The 21179-nt window shown below is 40.6% G+C and overlaps 1 protein-coding gene across 1 annotated transcript; it reads right to left on the bottom strand.

Annotated features, from left to right (window-relative positions):
• Window positions 1-987: 987 nt before the first annotated feature.
• LOC101476218 (uncharacterized) lies at window positions 988-13652 on the bottom strand. The gene is made up of 7 exons (XM_004548445.3): window positions 13288-13652; window positions 7768-7970; window positions 7051-7152; window positions 6830-6925; window positions 6629-6739; window positions 6315-6438; window positions 988-3801 (listed from the first exon to the last, which is right to left on the bottom strand). The coding sequence occupies exons 1-7, from the start codon at window positions 13313-13315 to the stop codon at window positions 1181-1183; spliced, it is 3285 nt and encodes a 1094-aa protein (XP_004548502.1). The 5' UTR covers window positions 13316-13652; the 3' UTR covers window positions 988-1180.
• Between the last annotated feature and the right edge of the window lie 7527 nt (window positions 13653-21179).

Genomic DNA, 21179 nt, shown 5'->3' with positions numbered 1-21179 from the left:
TAATGTTACGCCATTAGCAAAAGACTAACTTTAGCCCCTGTACTGGCGCTTTTGATTCCAAACTGGGTCCAAGCTGTAGAGTAAGTGTCGGTTCGCATGGCTCTTCTTGTTTAATGTTGTTGAGAATGTGCTCTATACACCAGCTTCGTCCACCGAGACCCTCCCCTTTATTTGCCTGCATACTTGTTCCTAATAAACGACACTTCTCCTAGATGCAGTGAAAACGTGCATGGGATATTCACTAGATTTCACACCCAACCGAGGGGGAGGGATGAACTTTTGCATTTTTTTTTCCTTTTCCTTTGATGAGAACATGTATATTGTACAAAATATATATATATATGAAATATAAATTATACATGGTGTGAGGAGCAGGGATGTGGTGGAGTATAACAACAAAAAGGAATGTTACACTCGTGCTACAGTTTCTGTCGTTCCATGACATGCTTTTGTGGACAGCTAATAAAAGACCACAGGTTAAATCATATTAAAGGTCTCTGATTTTATTTCGCTTCGTCTCTGGAATGTTTTTCTCCATGATGGTGCGTTTATTCACGAAAAATAGAACAAGCCGAGATTTCCCCATCTTTCAGCTGCTTATATTTTATTTGGACAGAACTTTTTTTTTGTAGTTTTGCTATGGGCTCAAATTGTGGTCGTAAATCAGTTTTGTATGTGTAAAAAGAATTTGTGTGTGGACTTAGCCAAAAAAAATACCTGTGAAACTCTGCACTCAAGTTTCAAGTTACAAGTACGAATTTTGACCCAGTTTTTCTTTCTTTCATCTGATTGGCCAATGTCATGTCAATCACAAATTTAACTATCCAATCAGAGAACAGGTGGGTTTGGCTATTGGAGGGGTGCTTTATGGAGTTTCAGATCCTTCGGTTGTCTTAGGTGCAGGGCCACGTTTCACACTACTAGGCTAAACCCCAAATTACTAGACAACATAAGCAATTTTCTCATTCAAAAACAAAGAAGAGATGGTAAAATTCAAGTTTTTTTTATTGCAGAAAGATTTGCAAGCTGAAAATGTTCACTGGTTTTAGATACACACGTCTTAGAGATCAATGATATGTTCTTCAGAACATCAGAATGAATGGAAAGCAACAAAAGCACCAACGTTTAAACCGGTCAGAGTGTTTTTGGTGAACCATCTCATTAAGAGAGATTTGGATTTCTACTGAAACTCTATTCTCACTTCCTCTGTGAAAGATGACTCCACTTTAAATTCGTGAGTGAGCGAGTGTTCACAAAGGGATTTTTTTTGGAGGAACGCTAACCCACACTCCTCGCATACGTAGCTCTTTGGCTTCCCGGCGTGAGTCCGCCTGTGTTTCTTCATGTGGTAAGACAACCTGAAACCTTTGTCACATATGTCACATTTAAATGGCTTCTCTCCCGTGTGGATCCGCATGTGCGACTTCAAATAGCCCGACTGGATGAAGGCTTTGCCGCACACTTCGCACTTGTATGGCCGCTCCCCGGTGTGGTACCTGTTGTGGAGCCTGAGCTCGTTGGCGGTCAGGAAGGTCTTCCCGCACACGGTGCACTGGTGCGGCCTCTCTCCTGTGTGGATGAGCTCGTGCCTCTTCAGTGACGTCTCCTTCATGAACTGCTTGCCGCAGCTGTTGCAGGGATACCGGACCCCGATGTGGACTTGCTCCACGTGGTTTGTGAGCTGCAGCTTGGTACGATACGCCATGTTGCACTGTGTGCAGGCCCACGGCCTCTCCTCCGAGTGCGTTCCCATGTGGACCGTGAGCTCCGAGGCCGAGCGGTAGCACTTCCCGCACTGCCAGCAGAGGAAGGGTTTCTCCCCAGTGTGTTTCCGCTGATGCACCGTCAGACAGTTGGAGGACCTGAACTTCTCCGGGCACAAGTTACAAACATAAGGGAACTCTCCTTTATGGATTCTCTGATGAATGGCGAGGTAGGACAGCTGGATGAAGCTTTTGTCACACTGCGGGCAGGGATACGGCCCGGAGAAGTTGTGCTGTTTCTCGTAGTGTTCCCTCAAGCGTCTCAGTAAAGTGAAAGTCTTGTCGCACATTGTGCACTGCATAGGTCTGTGCATTAGCTTGTGCCTCTCAAAGGCAGCCTCGTTTGCCAGGATCTTCCCACACTCTTTGCAGTACAGGGGGTCGTGGATCCTCTGGTGCACTTTGAGCATGGTCATGCTCTTGAACTCTTTCCCGCAGTCGTCACATTTCATAATATCCCTCATTTCCAGCTTGCAAACGTTCTCCTGGTGGTCCTTCAAAGCGGACAGGTATTCGAAGTGCTTGCCACAGTTGGAACACCACACTGGGATCTTCAGAGGGGCCCCTTGCTGGAGGTCAGCGCTGCTCGCGTCGCTTTGGCTCGGCCCCGCCCTATGCTCCTTCTTCCACAAGAATCGACTGGTTTTCTTGTGACAGATGGCGTAAATCTGGTGTCTCTTGAGGCCGTGCATGTGTTTGAAGCGCTTCTTGCAGTGGACGCAGTGATACGGCCGATCGTCCGTGTGACACTGTATGTGTCTGTTCAGGGTTTTGACGCTGTCAAACGCTCGAGAGCACACCGGGCATACTTTCAGGCCTTTTTTGGCCACTTTTCGCACAGGCACAGCGGGGGGCTCCTCACATGTGTCTGCAGGAGTGTCCAGATTACTTTCCTGCTTATCAGCGTCTCCAGTCTCCACGCAGTTCTGCGTAAAAGTTTCGGCTTCAGCCAAAATCTGCTCCACCGTCTTGGTCTGCTCCTCTCTGATGCCCTCATGACCGTGAATAATCTGATGCTTCTTTAACGTGTCTTTGTACTTGAAGCCTTTCTCACATGTGACGCAAATAAAGGGACGCTCTTCGGAGTGAGATCGTAAATGCTTTGCAATGTCTGCAGTGCAGGGGAGGATCCTGCTGCAGATGGGACAGACTTTACCCTCCATCGACACCTCCGAAGCTGGCTGCGTATTTGAGCGCTGAGCCTCTTTCCTCCTTACCTTCTTCTGCTCTCTGCTTTTACAGATCTCCTTCTGGTGTCTCTTTAAAACATAAGGATTCTTGAATTTCTTCTCACAGAAAGAGCACTTGTATGGGCGATCCTCTGAGTGAGACTTCATGTGCCGCTCCATGTCCACTCGGCGAGCAAAATACTTCCCACAAAAAGAGCAGTTTCTGTCTTCTGACATCTCTGAGGTGCTTGGATCCCCTGAGTCTTCCTCTTTACCGCTGTTGTACATCTCCCCCCTTTCGTGGACGCGCATGGTGTGTCTGTTCATGTCGTAATGGTCCCTGAATCGTTTGTCGCAGCTGGTGCACTTGTACTTAAGGTCCCGGTTTGCATCGTGAATCTCCTGGTGCCGTCTCATGGCCGCCGCCCGCAGGAAAGTCTTATTGCACACAGGACATGTTTTATTGTTAGGGTATTTTTTCCTTTGTCTCTTAGCCGTCGCTGAGTCTTGATCCTCTTTTAAGGCTCTTCTCTTCAACTCAAGTCTTTTGCTTTGTTTAAGTGGTTGAAAAGCGGCCGGCTTTAAGGCATCGCCTGCTTCCTCTTGCGTTCCGTCTTCTTCCGTTTCCTCCTCATTTATTACATTTTCTTCTTGGTCATCGACCAAACTGGGCGCCTGTTCGATCTGGATGTAGTCCAGCAGCGTCACAGTTTCACCCTCCACCTGGACGGTCATGCAGCTTTCCAGCTGCTCTGGTGCGTGCTGTAACTGTATTTGGTCTGGATCGATCACAACCTTCTCCAGCTGAGGAAGGGACAGCGAGGACAGGATGCAATTCCCAAATGAAGATGGAATGGCCTGAGTTTCATCTGAAGGAGAAAGAAGAATGCATTAGTTTTGTTAGAGTGTCAAAGCTCAAAGAAAAAGCAAAAGTGTGTTCGTGGTAGTGTTGTGCATAATATCAGTTTGCTGGTAAAAGGTTGCTGCAGCCTGAGTGGCCTACATGTACCATTCCATGCTCCTAGCAGTGGCAAGGACACAAACAAACACCAAAACTAGAAAAAAAATAGAGTGACCACCAAGTGCTAAACCAGTCCCTCTTGGGGGTTGTGAATTGGTGTTATTCTGTGTTAGTCCAAATATTCCTGTAATGTTGTGAGTAGTGTGCTTGTGATATTATAAAAATCCCATGAAGGGACCACAACTCGCCCATCTTGGACTTCAGGAAGCTTCTGTAGTCCTCATTTGCTCTGCAGTCATAAAGCAGCTCTTCACCTGCTGGATGTTCTGGTTAGAGCTGCCCTCTAGCTGCCCAAAAATGAACTACCATTGCCTGCTGGAGTCCAAGATGGTGGAGTTGAATGCTGTTTGACCACACGAGGAGAAACTATGTGGGCCACCACAGCACTGAAATGGTTCACCAACCAGTGCAAAAATGTGAATTAAGAAGACCTCAAGCTAACTGGTTAGCAGCTTCTGAACTTTCAATATAAGAGCAAGAGGACTCTCCACAGATTAACACAAAGATTCACAAAATATAATTGGAAGATTGTTAATATGACAAAGAAGCCACTACGCTGTATGTACGAAACAAAGAAACAAAAAAATCCCCTGAAAAATATAATTGACTGCACACATAACTAGACTCCTCAATTACTTTTTGTTTTTTAAGTGATGGTATACCTCCTGCTTGGTGTATGACTTTGTGTCAGACTGTGTGATTGTGGTGTTGTTTTTTGCGTAGCCATTTCCTTTATTGTCAGGTTTATAAAACTATGTAAAAGCTTTCATTTTCGTGATGAGTTGCTCTCATCGATCGGTTCACATCACATTTTCAGATCTCTTGGAACCCCGGTCAAGATGGTGCTTAAAAAATAAAAAATAAAATAAGTGCTACCACCTAATTTTAAGAGCTGGATGTTTTTAGGTATGAATGGTCTGTTTATGACAAATGTTATGAGACTAGTTAACCATCAAAGAAGAAAAATGTTCTGACCACCAATTATCGGTTGGTATTAGGGCTGCCACAAACAATTATTTTGATAGTCGACTAGTCACCGATTATTTCTGCGATTAGTCGACTAATCAGATCATGCAACGATTGGACTTAAAACGTACAGCTTATTGCACCAGCACACATCTGCTCTTATATAACTATCATTATGTGCTAACTAAAAATAAAGACAAGATGATAGTTTATTAAATTTTAATGAAATTTGCAGATTGTTTCAGTGAAGTTTAATAAACTCAGCCGTCTGCTCCTTGTTATCTAAAATATAACAGGACACCGGAGTATATTCTCAACCATCTCACACTTCTGATGATCAGCTGTCTGCTTGACGTTTATTCAGCTGTGTAAAAACTATAACTTTAATCTCAGCCAAACCGATTTACTCAGGAACAAATAAAGTACTAAAAAAAGCCAAACAATAACATTTAAGTTATCTAAGTGACTTATATATGTTTAACCTGAGTAACGAAAGACAGCGGTGGGTTTGAAAACGATTTGCTGGGAGTCCGGTGTTCTCACGGGCTCTAGTGAGCCTTGAACCCCGGCTAACTATTGAGCTGGTGGGTAACAGACGTCTCCGAAAACGTCGGAGCACTTTTGAAAATATGTGGTGTCTTGATAAACTGAGCAGATATTTGAGGTTTACACAGCTACATTCTCGCCAAACGTTTATTTTGTGACCCAGAAAGAATACTAAGAGTAATATTAAAACTAACTAGCTGCCGCCATTATTGACAACTGGGACAGAGCTAGTTCTTCTTCGGGGTTTAACGGCAGCTGGCATCCTTGTACATGCAGTGCTGCCATCTTCTGTTTCATTCCGTTATTACACTCTTAAATCCTACCACTTATTCCTGCGTCTTTTGGGATCTTACAAAGCTTCAAACGACGCATCGACTATTAAATCAGTCGTCGACGATTTTGATAGTCGACGTAATCGTGACTAGTCGACTAATTTTTGCAGCCCTAGTTGGTATGCTGCAAAGCAGAGATAAATGTAGTTTTTGTTACATTTCTTCCACAGAAGTAAAAGAGAGTAGAATGTGGACCATTTAAACTTTAATTGTTTTAGTAACAGGTTGAGGACATTTTAATCTTCTCTCAAAGTGAAACATTAATGTTCATCAGGTTACTTTTTCTACAAATAACCTAACTGAAAATAAACTGCAAATAAACTCTTCTAACCTTTTCCACATGTCTGCGTTCTGTCTAAATACACTTTGCTGCTGTATTGTATGCCAACTGAGATGAGCAGATCATGCCAGAGATCACTACAGCTCAGAGAACAGCTGGACAGTGTTTGTAGACAAGTCCATCATCCATTCAGACTACATTAGCAACAATGTGCTCGTGACCCAAGACGAGACTCACCGCTCCAGTCGAAATGTCCCAGTGTTGTGTGATATTGCAGTACAGTTTTTAGATGCTGCAGGTCAGGAACCGAGTGTGTACACTCCTCCAGAGCTGAAGGGACGGCACTGAGCATGGAAGCAGTCTAGAGAAGAAATGCAAAAAATACAAATAAAAGGAAATAAAAAGGTAGCCAAGGCCAAAATTTCACCATAAACCCTCTTCTGACTTGAAAGATTACTTGGAAAATTTGTAATTTTTTAAATGCAAACTGGACTTATTTAGGGAAGTAGAATAGTGCTGGAAAGGCCGCTTTGCCACACTTATTCTAGTACCTGTTGAATATCTGGAACTGGAAGAAGCTTCTCCAATCTGGACAGGAAGTCCAGCATTAAAACCTGAATAGCACTGTCATATTCAGGCCCAAAGTCAGTAGGGAAAACATGCTGAGGGTGGAAAAGAAATGTGTATTATATATTCTGTTTCTCTATTATTAGATAGGATACATGAGTTTGACAGCACATGATGTTACAAACCTGGAAGAACCTGTCCTTCTCTTCAGGATCCTTCAACAACAATTCAACCTGATCCACAAAGTTGGACTCTGGAAACTCAACATCTGCAAAAGACGGCTGGAAAAAAAAAAAACTAAAAATCACAAGCTGCAATTTAGGAAGAAAAAAAAAAATAATCGGAGGGAAACTATGACCAGGCTGCTGGCCTACAGGGCACTTGTTTTTCTTCTAAAGGATCTAACCTGTGCTGCCCAAGTCGACACGAGGGCCTTGATCCTGTTCAGGTGCATCTCGATGGTTTCTCTGTCCGTTATCTGCTCGGTCCGACACAATTCAAGAACAACCTGAAACAAGATTTTATTAATTAAAAAAAACATTAACAAAGTCCAACTACAGCAGGGACTCTCCTGGCTTAGAAACAGGCCTGATTAAACAAGGCAGCAAACAGTCAGCACACCACATTTCCCTGATTACTGTAACCATTACTAAAAACAACACAGCCACACAGGATTGGCCTGTTGTCCATGTTTGGGAAGGATTTCAAAAAATGATCCGTTATCAGTATTATACATGACTATAGGGTAAAAATAAACAGCTGTACAACTACATAACAGTTAAAGAGATACATTTTAGAGTCCCTAACCCAAAAAAATTTCCAGTTCTCTCACCATGCAGCACTTTATCATCTGGTGAACTCACTCAGTTTTATTTAGGGAAGCTACTAGAACTGGTCTGCATGCTTTAATGTTACACAAGCAATAGTTTTTTTTACTGTACATTAGTACAGCACAGCACAAGTAACACTGTTTCTGCTCTTCTTAGAAAGAATGCAATTCAGAAAGATGGGTGACGGCGTCGATCTCTAAAGAGCCGTTAGCCTCCAGTGACTTCAATCAAGGGCCCCAAAGATTTCTCTAAACCTCGCCTATGGCAGCCACTCTTCCACAAGAGGGACTTACCCGTGCTCTGAGTCCCAGGAGGAGCTGAGCTTTCTGATCTGCATTTAGCATCTCAGGGACGATTTCTGTGACCGTGCTGATGAACTCCTCCACCATCCCATAGTCGTGCACGCTTCCCCCCTGCACGACGTGCCACATGGCCGCAGATACCAGGCGCAGAGGAGGTATGAAGAGGCGAAGAGATGGCAACAGGAGAGGTGGATCTGGAAAATATTTGTACAATATTTTAAAAGTTACTCACTGTAGATTAAATTAATCTGGAGCCTTGCAAAATAAACGGAAACTATCAAGAGAATGTGAAGAAGCAACTGCTTTGACTTTATGACAAAATATCTCTGCATTAGGTGCTCAAGATTGAAAATGGATTAAGTCCCGGAGTGGATGAAGGAGCAGATGTTGAAGGCTGTGGTTAAATAGTCCCAGATAGAAATCATGCTCCGTTACAAAGAAATTAAGTTAGAAGCTTAGGAGCATAGCCAGAATAGCTTTCCACCTGTGAAGGGAACTCTTAAAGTGAAGTAAAGCACGATGATGCTGAACACTTCCTGTGGATTAGTGCTTACAGCAGGTTGGAGGCGTAATGTAGCACTAGATTAATGTGCTCTCCACTGGCCGTTACACTAATTGTTTGACAAAAACAGATCAGACGAGGTGCAACTCCACTGCTGTTATGCAAACACAGAGAGAAAGAGAGACAGTGGAGTCTATTTCAAACTTTCCACATGAATGAAAGCTCATAAATGCTGAAGATCACTGATTTAAGGTCAACTGCATTTACATGAAGTAACGCATTATATACAGTGCTGTAAAAACCAAACAAAAAAAAGTCAAGTCACATCTCATTTGCTTACATTTCGCCAGGAAAAAGGGATATATGACAAAAAAAAGTTTGTACAACAAGCCTGAACGTGAGCATTTGGTACACCGGTATCGCCTTTATTGTTCAACACATCCTGAACTGTCTCACAGAAGATTCCTTGTCATTTTTTTAGTCTTCAGGATTAGTTCTCCAGGCTTTTGGGAGGACGTTCAAAGCTCTTCTTTGGATGTCAGCCATCTTTAGATGATCCCACACTGCTCCAATAAAGTTGAAATCCAGACTCACGACCTGTCTGAGGCCAATCCATGACCGATAGTGTGCACTGGCAGTGTGTTTAATCATTTTTCATGATTAAAAGGTTCAAGATTCTTTATTTGTCACATGCATAGTTATACAAGTATAACACACAGTGAAATGAAACAGTGAAAAAAATGAGGCACCTCCTAATCAGATGTCTGCTAGATGGCATTACATGGTGATTTAGCATACTTCAGCCTTTCCCTTCATTAAGAATGACTTCTCAACAACCAACCTTCCACTGAGGTGAAGAGCAGATGACTCAACTGATGAGCAAGGTGCTTCTATTGTCAGGCCTTTGCAGGATTTTCTTCCCGTTTCTTCAGGACTTACTATTTTATGTTGTCACACTGTGTTATTACTGTGATTTAGTGTTTATGTCACTGGCTGCTAGTAAAAGTGACTAAAGATACGATTTAAAATGAGTTCTTTGCTAAATTGCCGCTTAAGTATAGATGAAACACTGCTTCATCCCTTGAGTTAGAAGCCTTTCTTGGGCTCAAATAATTCATAATAGCTCAAATAGTTCAAACTATCACAAAGAATTACAAGAAAGTCTAGCTTTGGGAGAAATATACAAAGTAATGAGAGGTGGCTCAAAACTTTTACACAGTGACTTACAGCTGAAGTGAACCTCACTAAGTTTGCAATTGAGAGCTTCGGTGTGTTGTGTCAAAAGCGATCGTCTTCCAAAAAGTGATTTGGGGTATGTGCCAAAAAACGAGCATGGGAATTTAAAATGTTGTTATAGTCTGTCAACATATGTCAAACATATTGCTCAGTAATGATGTGAAGTCACTGAGAGCCTGTAAGAATTTTCCTGTTGCAAGGTAGATCCAGGTTAAATGTCTCATTAATATTAAAAATCTCTTTCAAGAGAGATCTGGCCAGGAGGACAGCAGAAATTTCAACAGGTTTAACATTACAGTTGTATAAACAAACCGAAAGAACTAGATTTATTATACCATACCATACCACCTTTATTTATAAAGCACTTTAACATAAAACCAGAGTTCACAAAGTGCTGTACATGCTAAAAGCATAAGTAAAGAAAATTAAAATGAGATAAGATAAAATAAAATAAATAACTAAAAAACTAAAATAAATTGAAACATGTCAAAACAAATTGAGTCAACCCCTCTAATCAATGCCAAAGGCTTCAGCGAATAAATATGTTTTAAGAAGACTTTTAAATTCAGAGAGAGAAGAGGCCTGCCTAACATGCAAGGGTAGATCATTCCACAACTTTGGAGCAACTACAGCAAAAGCACGATCACCTTTAGATTTATACTTAGTTTTTGGTACCTTAAGGAGCTGCTGATTGGCGGACCTAAGGGAACGGGCAGGTGTATATGGTTGTAGGGCTGCTCGATTATGGCAAAAATGATAATCACGATTATTTTCACTGAAATTGAGATCACGATTATTTGACGATATTTATTTAACCCTTTAAGACCTACTATAGAACCAAGTCCACCAGAGCTTATATTATTTTTTTTACATGCTGTAGTGCCATTTGTGGGAGCATTTCAAGTTGCTATACATCAATACAACTGTTATAGCCCATATTTTAATAATATGTATGCATTAAGTGCATAGTAATTACATAAATTGCAAAAAAGTGCAATAAACTACAAAAAAAATTGAAAATCGCTTTTGTTTTGTTTACATATATTTCTACTTGGAGAAATTTAAGAGGCTTATCCCTCAAAACTTTAAATACAATAAAGTTGCAAAAAATAGTTTCCCACCACAGGAAATTTATTTTGAGTGTCTTCATAGTTTTATTTTGGAGATACACCAATTTTTATATACTGCAGGAAAAACAAAAAACAATCCTATGATGCAAATTTGCAAAGAAAACAGCATGTGCATCATTTCACTGTGGGAAGTGATAGGAACGGCAAAGCGTGTTTCTGGAATATTATGTTTTTGTTCCTGCAAGTGCTTTTTATGCAATTTTTGCAAAGCTATATGTGGAACGAAACCGTGACCGAGGACAAGCTGATGGCATCAGATGTAAGTACAACTCCTCCGGTTTCATATGCAAAACAAATTATTGCGCTAGCTTACACGGTTCAGGTTCTACAGGGATTTAAAAATAGTTACGCAAAACGGAGCGTGCTGCTCTGACCGGCTTTAAAGGGTTAACAATGACTTTAAAAAAATAATATAAAATAGTGTGCAACACCACTGAAGTTTTTTTTTTTTTTTTAAACTCTCTTTTCAACCAACGGCAGTCACTCTCCAAATAACTTCTGCTTAGCTTTCCGAGCTTCCCTCGGGTCCTCTTAATCAGCGGTCTCCAACCTTTTTTGCGCCACGGACCAGTTTATGCCCGACAATATTTTCACGGACCGGCCTTTAAGGTGTCGCGGATAAATTAGGTAGGGGCTAATAATCGGCTCAGTCATTTTTAATGATCGTTGAAAGCCCAGATCGTAATCGTGATTAAAATTCGATTAATTGAGCAGCCCTATATGGTTGTAGTAGCTCCGAGAGGTAGGGGGGGGGGGCCAGGCCATTAAGAGATTTAAAAGCAAATAAGAGAATTTTAAAAACAATCCTAAAATGTACAGGTAGCCAGTGGAGTGAAATTAAAATTGGGGTAATGTGCTCAAACTTTTTTGTTCCAGTTAAAAGACGTGCTGCAGCATTTTGCACAACCTGCAGGCGCCTAATGGACGCATCACTAACCCCAAAATAAAGTGCGTTACAATAATCCAGCCTAGAAGTAACAAAGGCATGGATTACTGTCTCAAAATGCTGTTTCGATAAGATAGGCTTTATTTTGGCTAATTCCCTCAAATGAAAAAAGCTAGATCTTACAACAGCTCTGACCTGGCTTTCAAGTTTAAGATTTGCCTCTATTTTAACTCCCAGATTAGTGATGACTGGTTTAACATACTGTGCCAGTGAACCAAGATCTATAATAGTGGCCTCAGAAGCGCCACCAAAAACCATCACTTCTGTTTTCTGTTCATTAAAATGTAAAAAGTTCAAAGCCATCCAGGCCCTTATATCATCAAGGCATCTGAGCAGCGGGTCTACTGAGAAGCCATTTATCTTTTTAAGTGGGAAATAAATCTGGGAGTCATCGGCGTAGCAGTGGAAAGAAATCCCATGTTTCCTGAAAATAGACCCAAGGGGTAGGAGATATAGAGAGAAAAGAAGCGGGCCTAAAACTGAACCCTGTGGGACCCCACATTGAAGAGAAGCAACAGAGGATACAAACTCCCCGAGTTTCACAGAGAAAGTTCGCTCTGCCAAATAGGATCTGAGCCACTGCAGTGCGGTACTCCGCATACCCACCAACTGCTCTAAACGGGAAATTAAAATATTATGATCCACTGTATCAAAAGCAGCAGTTAAATCTAACAGCACAATAATAACACAGTCACCTGAGTCATTTGCCAAAAACACATCATTAAAAACTCTTAAAAGGGCAGATTCGGTACTATGTAAAGCTTTAAAACCAGATTGGAAAACTTCTAAAATACCGTGTTCTTCTAGGAAGGACATTAATTGCTTGTAAACTACCTTTTCAAGAATCTTTGAGATAAAAGGCAGTTTGGAAATAGGTCTGTAATTCGCAATAATATCAGGATCAAGAGCATTATAAATATAGATACAATAAAGCAGACAGAGATAATTTCTTTGTTTTATATATAATTATTTTAAGTAAAGATATCAGAGAATAAATAAACAAAACAACAACGACGAAACAGAAATATCTGCCACACTTTAGCACAACAGGGCCCTCAGGTGGGTCTAGGCACTGGGAGTTTAGGGTGACTGATACGGCTACCCCCATATACATTCACAGGCTAACAAGAGCGTCGTAATTATGATGCACCAGACATGAGCGTCTCTACCCAGATGGTAAACTCGGCTGTGAAAGCCCGGGCTCTCTAATGAGGAAAACTTCGGGACTGTAAAAGTACATGTACACATCAACACACTTTTTCGTTTGAATAACAATATATAAACGGCGTTGCTCGTTATATATTTAATGTTTATTCGACTTTCATACATTAGGTGTCATAACGCTTCGCTACTCTGGTTAAAGCCCCCGAAGGCAGCATCTGTGGCTGTTACAGTTAGTGCTCATTTCGGTTGCTAACTGATGCCAACCCCCTGCTGCTAGTTAACCACCCCTGCCCGCTACATTAAAGCATGCAGTCATAAAATAACCGAAAGCGTTGTTAGATAACTATCTTTGCTGACGCTGAGCTCCTTCCACTAACCACCGCACGCAGCAGCTCCCTGGCGCTGTAACGTAGCACAACGATACCGCCATGTCAGAGCGGGGTACGCCATGTTCAAAATCGGGCGCACACACACAAAAAGAAAAGCCAATAACTCGTTGCGACATAGAAATCTTTACATACACGTTAGCTTACCGTTATTAACATGTCGTGGGCTCTCCATGTTGTCTCAAAAAGCGCTCAAGCGAATAAGCAAATCAACTCGGGGTTGTTGTGAGTTGCAGTCCGCCGGACCCTGCGGTGCAAGTTGCCGGGGAGGAAGGGCGGCTCGACGATCTGGTAGAAACGCGCAGGCGTACTCAACACATTAAGTTTTGCTGGTTATTACTCAGTAGCGTCAGTCTGTTGCTGTTTTGTGTCTTCTCATACGACCTGCTAGGGCACATCTTCTGTTACGTTCGGTGACGGAAGCACATGTATGATAAATCTACAAAACTTGTGATTTTCTTCTTCTGCTTCTTACAAAGCTAACATGTCCGTCTTCTTCTCCTGTGCATGTCAGGATCACACGATGCATGATCGCTGCCCTCTAGAGGCGTTTTAAGGAACTATGTCCAAACAGTATGTGATTCTCAGGAGCAAATACGAGGAATTCTTTAGTTTTTCCTTGTTTATTTAATCTCACTGTACCGGTACTGAGAGACACAGTCGACCCTCATCCATGCATGGGATGTACTATTAACAGATAGGGGAAGTAGCTGACATCAAGAAATCCTATAAGTACAGTAAAGGACAACACGGAGGCTCTGATCATGGCAGCACAAGAACAGAACCTAATCGCCAGATCCATAGAGGCAGGAGTCTACCACAGCCATCAGGGCACAAGCTGCAAGCTCTGCAAAGGTGCCCGGAGACTATCCAAGACATAGCATTAGGAAGTACGATGTAAGCTGGGACTCCTATTCTATGGCTGGTGCATGAGGACTAGAAGTCCCCAATTCCCTATGGGTGTTCTAACTTTTATTTCCCATATAGACTAGATTTTTTATCAAGATGTTTTTTGTAACCCCCCCTCCCTAGGCTATAGAAGAAAACTGTTGATCCAAATGATATGACAGCATAATGATAAATGGCCCAGATGGGTCGTACTTGTCTATAATAGCCTACCTTCATTAAAGACATTAAAAAAATCATAGTTTTCATTCAGGATATAATTTTAATACAAATATTTTCTGACCCTAAATGTTTTATATTAGGTTTGTACCCAGTTAATTATATTATCTCACTGAATCAAACAAAGTTTTTATAAATATGTTTGTTATTGGCAAGGGCAGGGATAGCTCAGTAGGTAGAGTGGTTGCCCCATGATCGGAAGGTCGGTCACTGAACGGTTACCCTGAGGTGCCCCTGAGCAAGGTACCGTCCCTACACGCTGCTCCCCGGGCGCTGCATTGGTGGCTGCCCACCCATTCAATGGGTGAATGGGTTAAATGCAGAGAAGTAATTTCCCTATGGGGACTAACACATTAGCCATTTTCCTGTAATGTAGAAAATGGCTAATGAGCCCAATATGAAGAAATGGTTCTCTACCTTATAGCTACAACAGAAAAAAATACTTATTACTAATTATTTTGTAAAGAAAGGCTTTTTCTTTCTCTTGAGTCATCCAGAGAAAACTGATTTGACTTTAGTGTTGGTGTCATCTGATGATGTATCTATATAGCTTCAAGCATAATTGACCTTGTTCGTTGTTCATAGTTGATTTATATATGCGTTTCCAAAATTAATAAACTATTGACAAACATAGTTAATTATTTAATAATGTATTTTTAGCTATTTTCATTTTGGCATTATTGATGCCCATACGGGAAACATGATATACTTAATTGAAATAATAAAATATGGCTTTAATTTAAAGGAAATTAAGTTTTAATGGATTAACAATATATTGACTAAATTATTTATTATTATATTTATTTTCAATTGTGATTAATAAATGACACGTTTACTAAATTATTTATTGAATTGCTTGTCTTTTTTATTTGGTCACTCTTGGCATGCCATATTAAACCATTATACACTTAAACAGTGAAATAAATAAATGCTTTTAAATTACATGAAATAATATTTTAATTAATAGAATTTGATATTATTATTGGACGTGATAAGCAGAAGCGATCACATACACTGGCTAATACATTGTTTGCATAGATATCATTACTCCTTTTTCCTCTTCAATCCCTTTATTCTGCTGCGCAGCTGGGTGCAGTAATCATCAAGGACACAAAGCTAACCTTTTTTTTAATCGCTTCCCTGTTGATTCAGATAGAAGAATACGAAAAAACTAGTGCTGTCAGCATTAATCTCGTTAAAACAACGTTAACGCCATAATCGCCTTAACGCGGCAAATCTCCGTTAGCGAGTTAGCACAGATCGCCCCATGCGTGGGGCTGCACAGCGTCAATGCGTTAGTGCGGTTAGCTTGTTAGTGCATTAGCGCCATGCACGTATCTCTTTCAAGCAACATTTGATCATTTAAAATGTTTAAATTTATATTCTCATTATCTCTTTCTAGTTTTTTTTCTTTCTCATCTTTTTCATCTGCCTCCTCTGACACAACTCTCGCCTTCTCATCTCTATCTCATCCTCTCCCTCCTTTCCTGAAACCTCCCTCCTGAAATGAAGTTAGGGTTCTAAGATAAGAAATCTTACATGAACATGCTTATTTAATCTCGATATTATTGCACTTAGTTATTTTCAGCAGATCAGACATGCAACCCTCCCATCTCTGGACAGCCAACAGGAGATTGCTAAACCACAGCATAACGTAACAGGCTAACCTTATGCCAGTAACGTTAGTCCACAGCATTCTAAAACATTTAAACTAATTTCCCTCTGATCAACAGTTTGAATACATTTTCACATCACAAGAGTTTATTTGCTCCCCGAGACTGCTCCCATTAGATCCACTTCAAAAAAAGTTTAAATAACAGCAGTGAACAGAAGCTAGCAGCAGCACTTACTGATGGAAAGTTATGGATATGCTCAACATTTCACCTCGGTATTGCTGTCATATATCACAAATGACCTACGTTGACATTGACAATGTGAGGGATAATGCATAGAGACGTGTCAATATCAAAATATAATAAAAATCCAGTGACAGGGGTTTGTTGTCCATCTTGACACAAGACTCTGATAAGCATTCAAACTTTTGGAGGCCTTGAGTGGTTGTTGATAACATAATGATATACATTGTGTGGCATGATGACAGGGAGAATGCCAGGGTTACACTTCACAGCATCAGTAAATACTCGGAGGCTGTAAGTTAACATCCATCTTCAGCCCTCCCTTGCCAAGTTTCTCCACATAACCAGCAAGATGCCTTTCAAGAAAGTATTTTACTTCCTCTGAGACAGTATACATTTGTTTGTTTGCACATAGTTGCCATAATTTATCATGTTTAGTAGGTTTTCCCACTATATTTCAGGATTATTAGACATCAAAAATGGCTAGCTAGTTAATGTCATGTGGTAAGGGGTCCTATGTGTTCAAAACCTCTATTTTAATGTTAAATAAAATTTTTGAAAAATGACCAAATTCTCCCAAGCAATATGATATACAGTGGTGGGAAAGGGGCAGTCGTGCCAAAGATGGAGGCTGCGTCTCCTGGAATGCTGTCGGGCCCTTCAGTAGCTGTTACTAGTGTAGTTTAATGTAATGAAAATATGTCAGCTTTGTAAAACAATGTGAAACTTGCAGTTTTTAGAAAAAATATCATTATATAAGGAGATTTTACACTTAAGTATTGCTAACTAGCTAGCTAACGTTAATGGGACAGTCAATGCTAACATATCCTACTCTTAACTTTAGCATTCTTGTACACATATTACCTTAAATTTTTATTTGAAATGTTTTGTAAAGCCTCTCAAGCAACAGGGTGAAACTTCAAGTGGTTGTCGCTATAAATAATGTATATACTAACTGTTGATAAATAACTGGCAGGCTAATCTATACTATTTTTAAAAAAGGTCTTGAGGTTAGCAAAACCAAGCAACCCTTGTTGCTGCAGCAATTTAAAATAAGCTGAGAGTCACACCATTAGGATTGCCAAATTTCACTCTCATATAGACTAATTTTGTCTTTCTCTCTTACGACTACAGTTGATTGTTCAGTAAAGTTAGCACGAAACCCGGTCACAAAGTTAATGGCAGCCTTCCTTTAAAAATGTTTGGAGAAATCTTAGAGGAGAAGGAGAAATATTTAAAAATGATAATGTTGAAAGATAATGAGTTTGTAATTATCGGTAGTGTTATATGGGTTTCCCAAGTTGTGCTTTAACATTACAAATAAAGATGCTTGTTGTGTGTTAACCAACAAACAAACAGGTGTTCTGAAAAACCCAGTTACAGGATTATTTGAATGGAGCCAGCGCCTCTCTACCTACACAATCAGGAACAGAGTGCACATAGCCAATCTATAGAGCTGCTAGGAGGCCTGCCATAACTGTCCTTTCACCATCAGGCTTGTTTGCGTTTGTGTTGGCAAAATGTGCTCTGGAGCCTGAACATATGGAGGAACATTATGTTCAGCGATGACTCCAAATTCTGCCTGTGGCAGTTGGATCATCATGATGGTGTGGAGTAACATCACTACCTAACTTAGTCTCTGTTCAAATTCTGAAGTGCTTGATTGCATTATGTACAGTTTTATACACGTTTGTTTGACTATTTTTTTAAAAATTATTTTCACAGTTTGTTACAAAACAGGGGAAAAAAAGGATTTAATTCATTCTAGTGGCAGAACATGCAAAGTTAGAATGGAGAAGCTTGTCTTTGACCAAAGCAGCATTCTAGAAAGTTTCCTTTGAGCTCTGTCGGCATTACCAAATCTTGCTTTTGAGCACAGCAACAATCCCGCTGTAATTTCTCCAGAAATGGTGTAGTCTAGCTTTCAGTTTATTCTTACTCTAAATCAGAAATATGTTTTCCAGTATGCTGTCAATGGTCTTCTTCAGCCAGTAGATGGCAGCATGGTAGTGCTAATGAGGCTCAGGACTCCCTTGTGTTTGTGCTCTGCTGCCACAGCTTCTGTTGGAGGATTTTGATTCTGTAAGTTTCCTCAGCCTTAACACAACCCAGTATTTCTCCCTCACTGACAACCTTGCTACTATCCTCATTGAGAATACAGCAAGCGCGTTTGTTTATGCCGTTCTTTCCATTTATTTCATGTCACATAAAAATCACAACAACTGTTACTACATGCACCATGGTTTCAAATAAGCTGTATTGTTCTTCTCTGCTTTACGGTGTGTTTCACCTGACTTCTTGAGTGACAGTTGAAACCTCAACAGCATCATTCCTGTACTCAAGAGAAACTCCTCCTCTCTCTCTCTCTCTGCAAAATCAAAGGCCAGCTGAGTCAGAGGCTCTCCAGAGTGTTGGGAGCAGATCACTTTTTAACCCAAAGTATATTGATTTATATGGGCCTGTAATTGCTTCAGTGTGTCCTGGATTATTCCCCCCATAATTGAGGCCTGGCACAGGTCTCTTTCCTAGACATAGCCTCCCCAGTGCCAGGTGGTGGGTAGAGAGAGAAGCACCGCACCCACTGCCCAGCCAGCTGGAGAGAACCAGGGAGCTGCGGCCTTTACCCCCACAGTCACTGTTCTACATGGGATAAGCAAACAGTACAAACAGTACACTTCCATGCATGCTTTGAGGTATCTCTTGCAAGTCTTCGTCCAGCTCTAATTGCAGTATGAGATAGCACATTGCAGGGAAAGCTGGATGGGACAGACAGCCAGCTTCAATCACTGACACAAAGTCCTGAATCTGTGCATTGTTTTAGATTTTTGGCTCTCAGCTTGTGTCTCCAGGATTTGTTGTGTTTACTGAAACCACATATTAAGACTGTAATTGCTGTACATGCTATTGTTCAGCTGTTTGTTTTGTGTTTTTGTTTCTGACTCAGTGGAACAGTCCGGGATTTCGTAATGGATGGAAACGCTCGCACGCTCGAACAGGTCTCGGGGTGAATGCCGTGCCATAAATATATGAGGTAGACACTTTTTAAAGCAAACACTCACAGTCTAAGATGCTGCAGGGTGTGCCACTATGTTGCAGTGATTTTTAAATCTGAGTGGAGTTTTTCTTTATGCTGTCCCCTGTTGGGATATTTGAAAATAAATTTGTAAAATTCCTTAACGAATATCATGTCTGTATGCAAAGTATGAAACTATCACCGACAGCTGATTAAGTTGGCTCTGCATAAAGACTAGCAGAGATAATAACATCTACTAGCAACTCTAAACATTTAGTAATAAGCACAGCAACCAAGTAATGATCTTGTTTCCTTTAACATTAACTAGTAATGATTTAATGAATTTCTTCTACTACAGCTACTTTTAATACCACTGATATTTAATTAGAACTTTGATCTTTCTGGGTTAACTTTAGCTTTAATTACTCCTTTCAAACCATTAATGTGGATGTTCCCATTCCTACAAGACTGCTCAAAGAAGTCCTACCATTAATTAATGCTTCAGTCTTAAAGGTGATCAATCTATATTAATGCGCTATATTCCAAGGGCCTGCAAGCTGGCCGTCTTTTTAAGTAAACTGCTACTTAAAAAGCCATCACTTGACCCAGTTTATCCCAAAAATTCTTGAATGAGTAGTTGTCACAAAGCTAACAGATCAGAGGAATGGCTTATTTGAAGAGTTTCAGTCAGGTTTCAGAGCTCATCACAGCACAGAAACATCTTTAGTGAAGGTTACAAATGATCTTCTTGTGGCCTCTGACAGTGGACTCATCTCTGTGCTTGTCCTGCTAGACTTCAGTGCAGCGTTCGATACTGTCGACAATGATATCATATTAGAACAATTAGAGCATGCTGTAGATTTTACAGGTACTGCACTGCGGTGGTTTGAATCATATCTATGTAATAGACTCCATTTTGTTCATGTAAATGAAGAGTCTTCTTCACACGCTGAGGTTAATTATGGAGTTCCACAGGGTTCAGTGCTAGGACCAATTCTGTTTACATTATACATGCTTCCCTTAGATGACACAGATAAACTGCAGAATGTCTTAAAGACACTGGCTCCCTGTTAAATCCAGCATTGGAGTTAAAATCCTGCTTCTCTTATACAAGGTCTTGAAAAATCAGGCCCAATCTTATCTTAATGACCTCATAGTACCATATCACCCGGAGCTCTTCACTGCAGGTTTGCTTGTAGTTCCTCGAGTATTTAAAAGTAGAATGGGAGGCAGAGCCCTCAGGTTTCAGACCCATCTTCTGTGGAACCAACTTCCAGATAAATAAAATGAACTGAAATTAAATAATGATCCCATTACTGGATAGACTGTGTCTAAAAGACAATCTGAAAAGCCACCAGAGAGCTTCATCTTTTTGCAAAAGAAGTCCATGGAAAAATGACTCTATTGCTTATTTGATTTATAACCTCAACAAATTCTTCATTAGTTTTTGGCCTCAAATTGCTCAAATAGTTTTGAGTTCAATTTCTTGGTTTTATAGATAGATTAAATATAAAAGACTGCATCGATTTGCAGACTTGTTTTGAAACTGTGGAGTGCTTTGGCTGTTGTCATCTTGGTTTTCTTCAAACTTGAAGTTATGATTCTGAAGCCGAAGTCAATAACAATGTAGCCAGGCCTGAAAGCAAACTCTGCTCATTTTAACATAGACTTCTATGTAATCCAATCTATTTTGCAGGAAGAACTCTGTACAGCTGTTGAATGACACCAGTACGTGTTGTGGCAGCACAAATATTTATTTTATTATTGTTTATTTGTCATGTAATAATCTCCTGTTTTCAGGTAACTACAGCAGAGGTTTGCAAACATTTTCTAGCACGCCTCTCCTGCAAAGCCAAATTCAAGCCACGCACACCACATTTTTATCAATCATTAACGATTAAAAAAACATCCAAGTTGAATTTTAGTGAAATTAAGGTCAATATCAGCATCAGCACTCGATTTGGCATATTTACTACGCGAATCCTAACCTTTCAGCTTTGATTCATCGCATGTTTTTCTCCTCCAGCAGCTCGATGACCCACCAA

This window comes from Maylandia zebra, linkage group LG17 (genome assembly GCF_041146795.1).
Source record: "Maylandia zebra isolate NMK-2024a linkage group LG17, Mzebra_GT3a, whole genome shotgun sequence".
NCBI lineage: Eukaryota > Metazoa > Chordata > Actinopteri > Cichliformes > Cichlidae > Maylandia > Maylandia zebra.
The sequence above is the reverse complement of the archived record's forward strand: the minus strand, read 5'-3'. Positions and strand labels throughout refer to the sequence as shown.

Excerpts from the sequence above, each read along its gene's own strand:
- LOC101476218 (XM_004548445.3), bottom strand. The coding sequence starts at position 13,315 with ATGGAGAGCCCACGACATGTTAATAACG. Across the intron at positions 7,971-13,287 it reads CCCACGACATGTTAATAACG|ATCCACCTCTCCTGTTGCCA; the intron begins GTAAGCTAACGT and ends AATATTTTCCAG. Across the intron at positions 6,740-6,829 it reads AGAAGGACAGGTTCTTCCAG|CATGTTTTCCCTACTGACTT; the intron begins GTTTGTAACATC and ends TTCCACCCTCAG.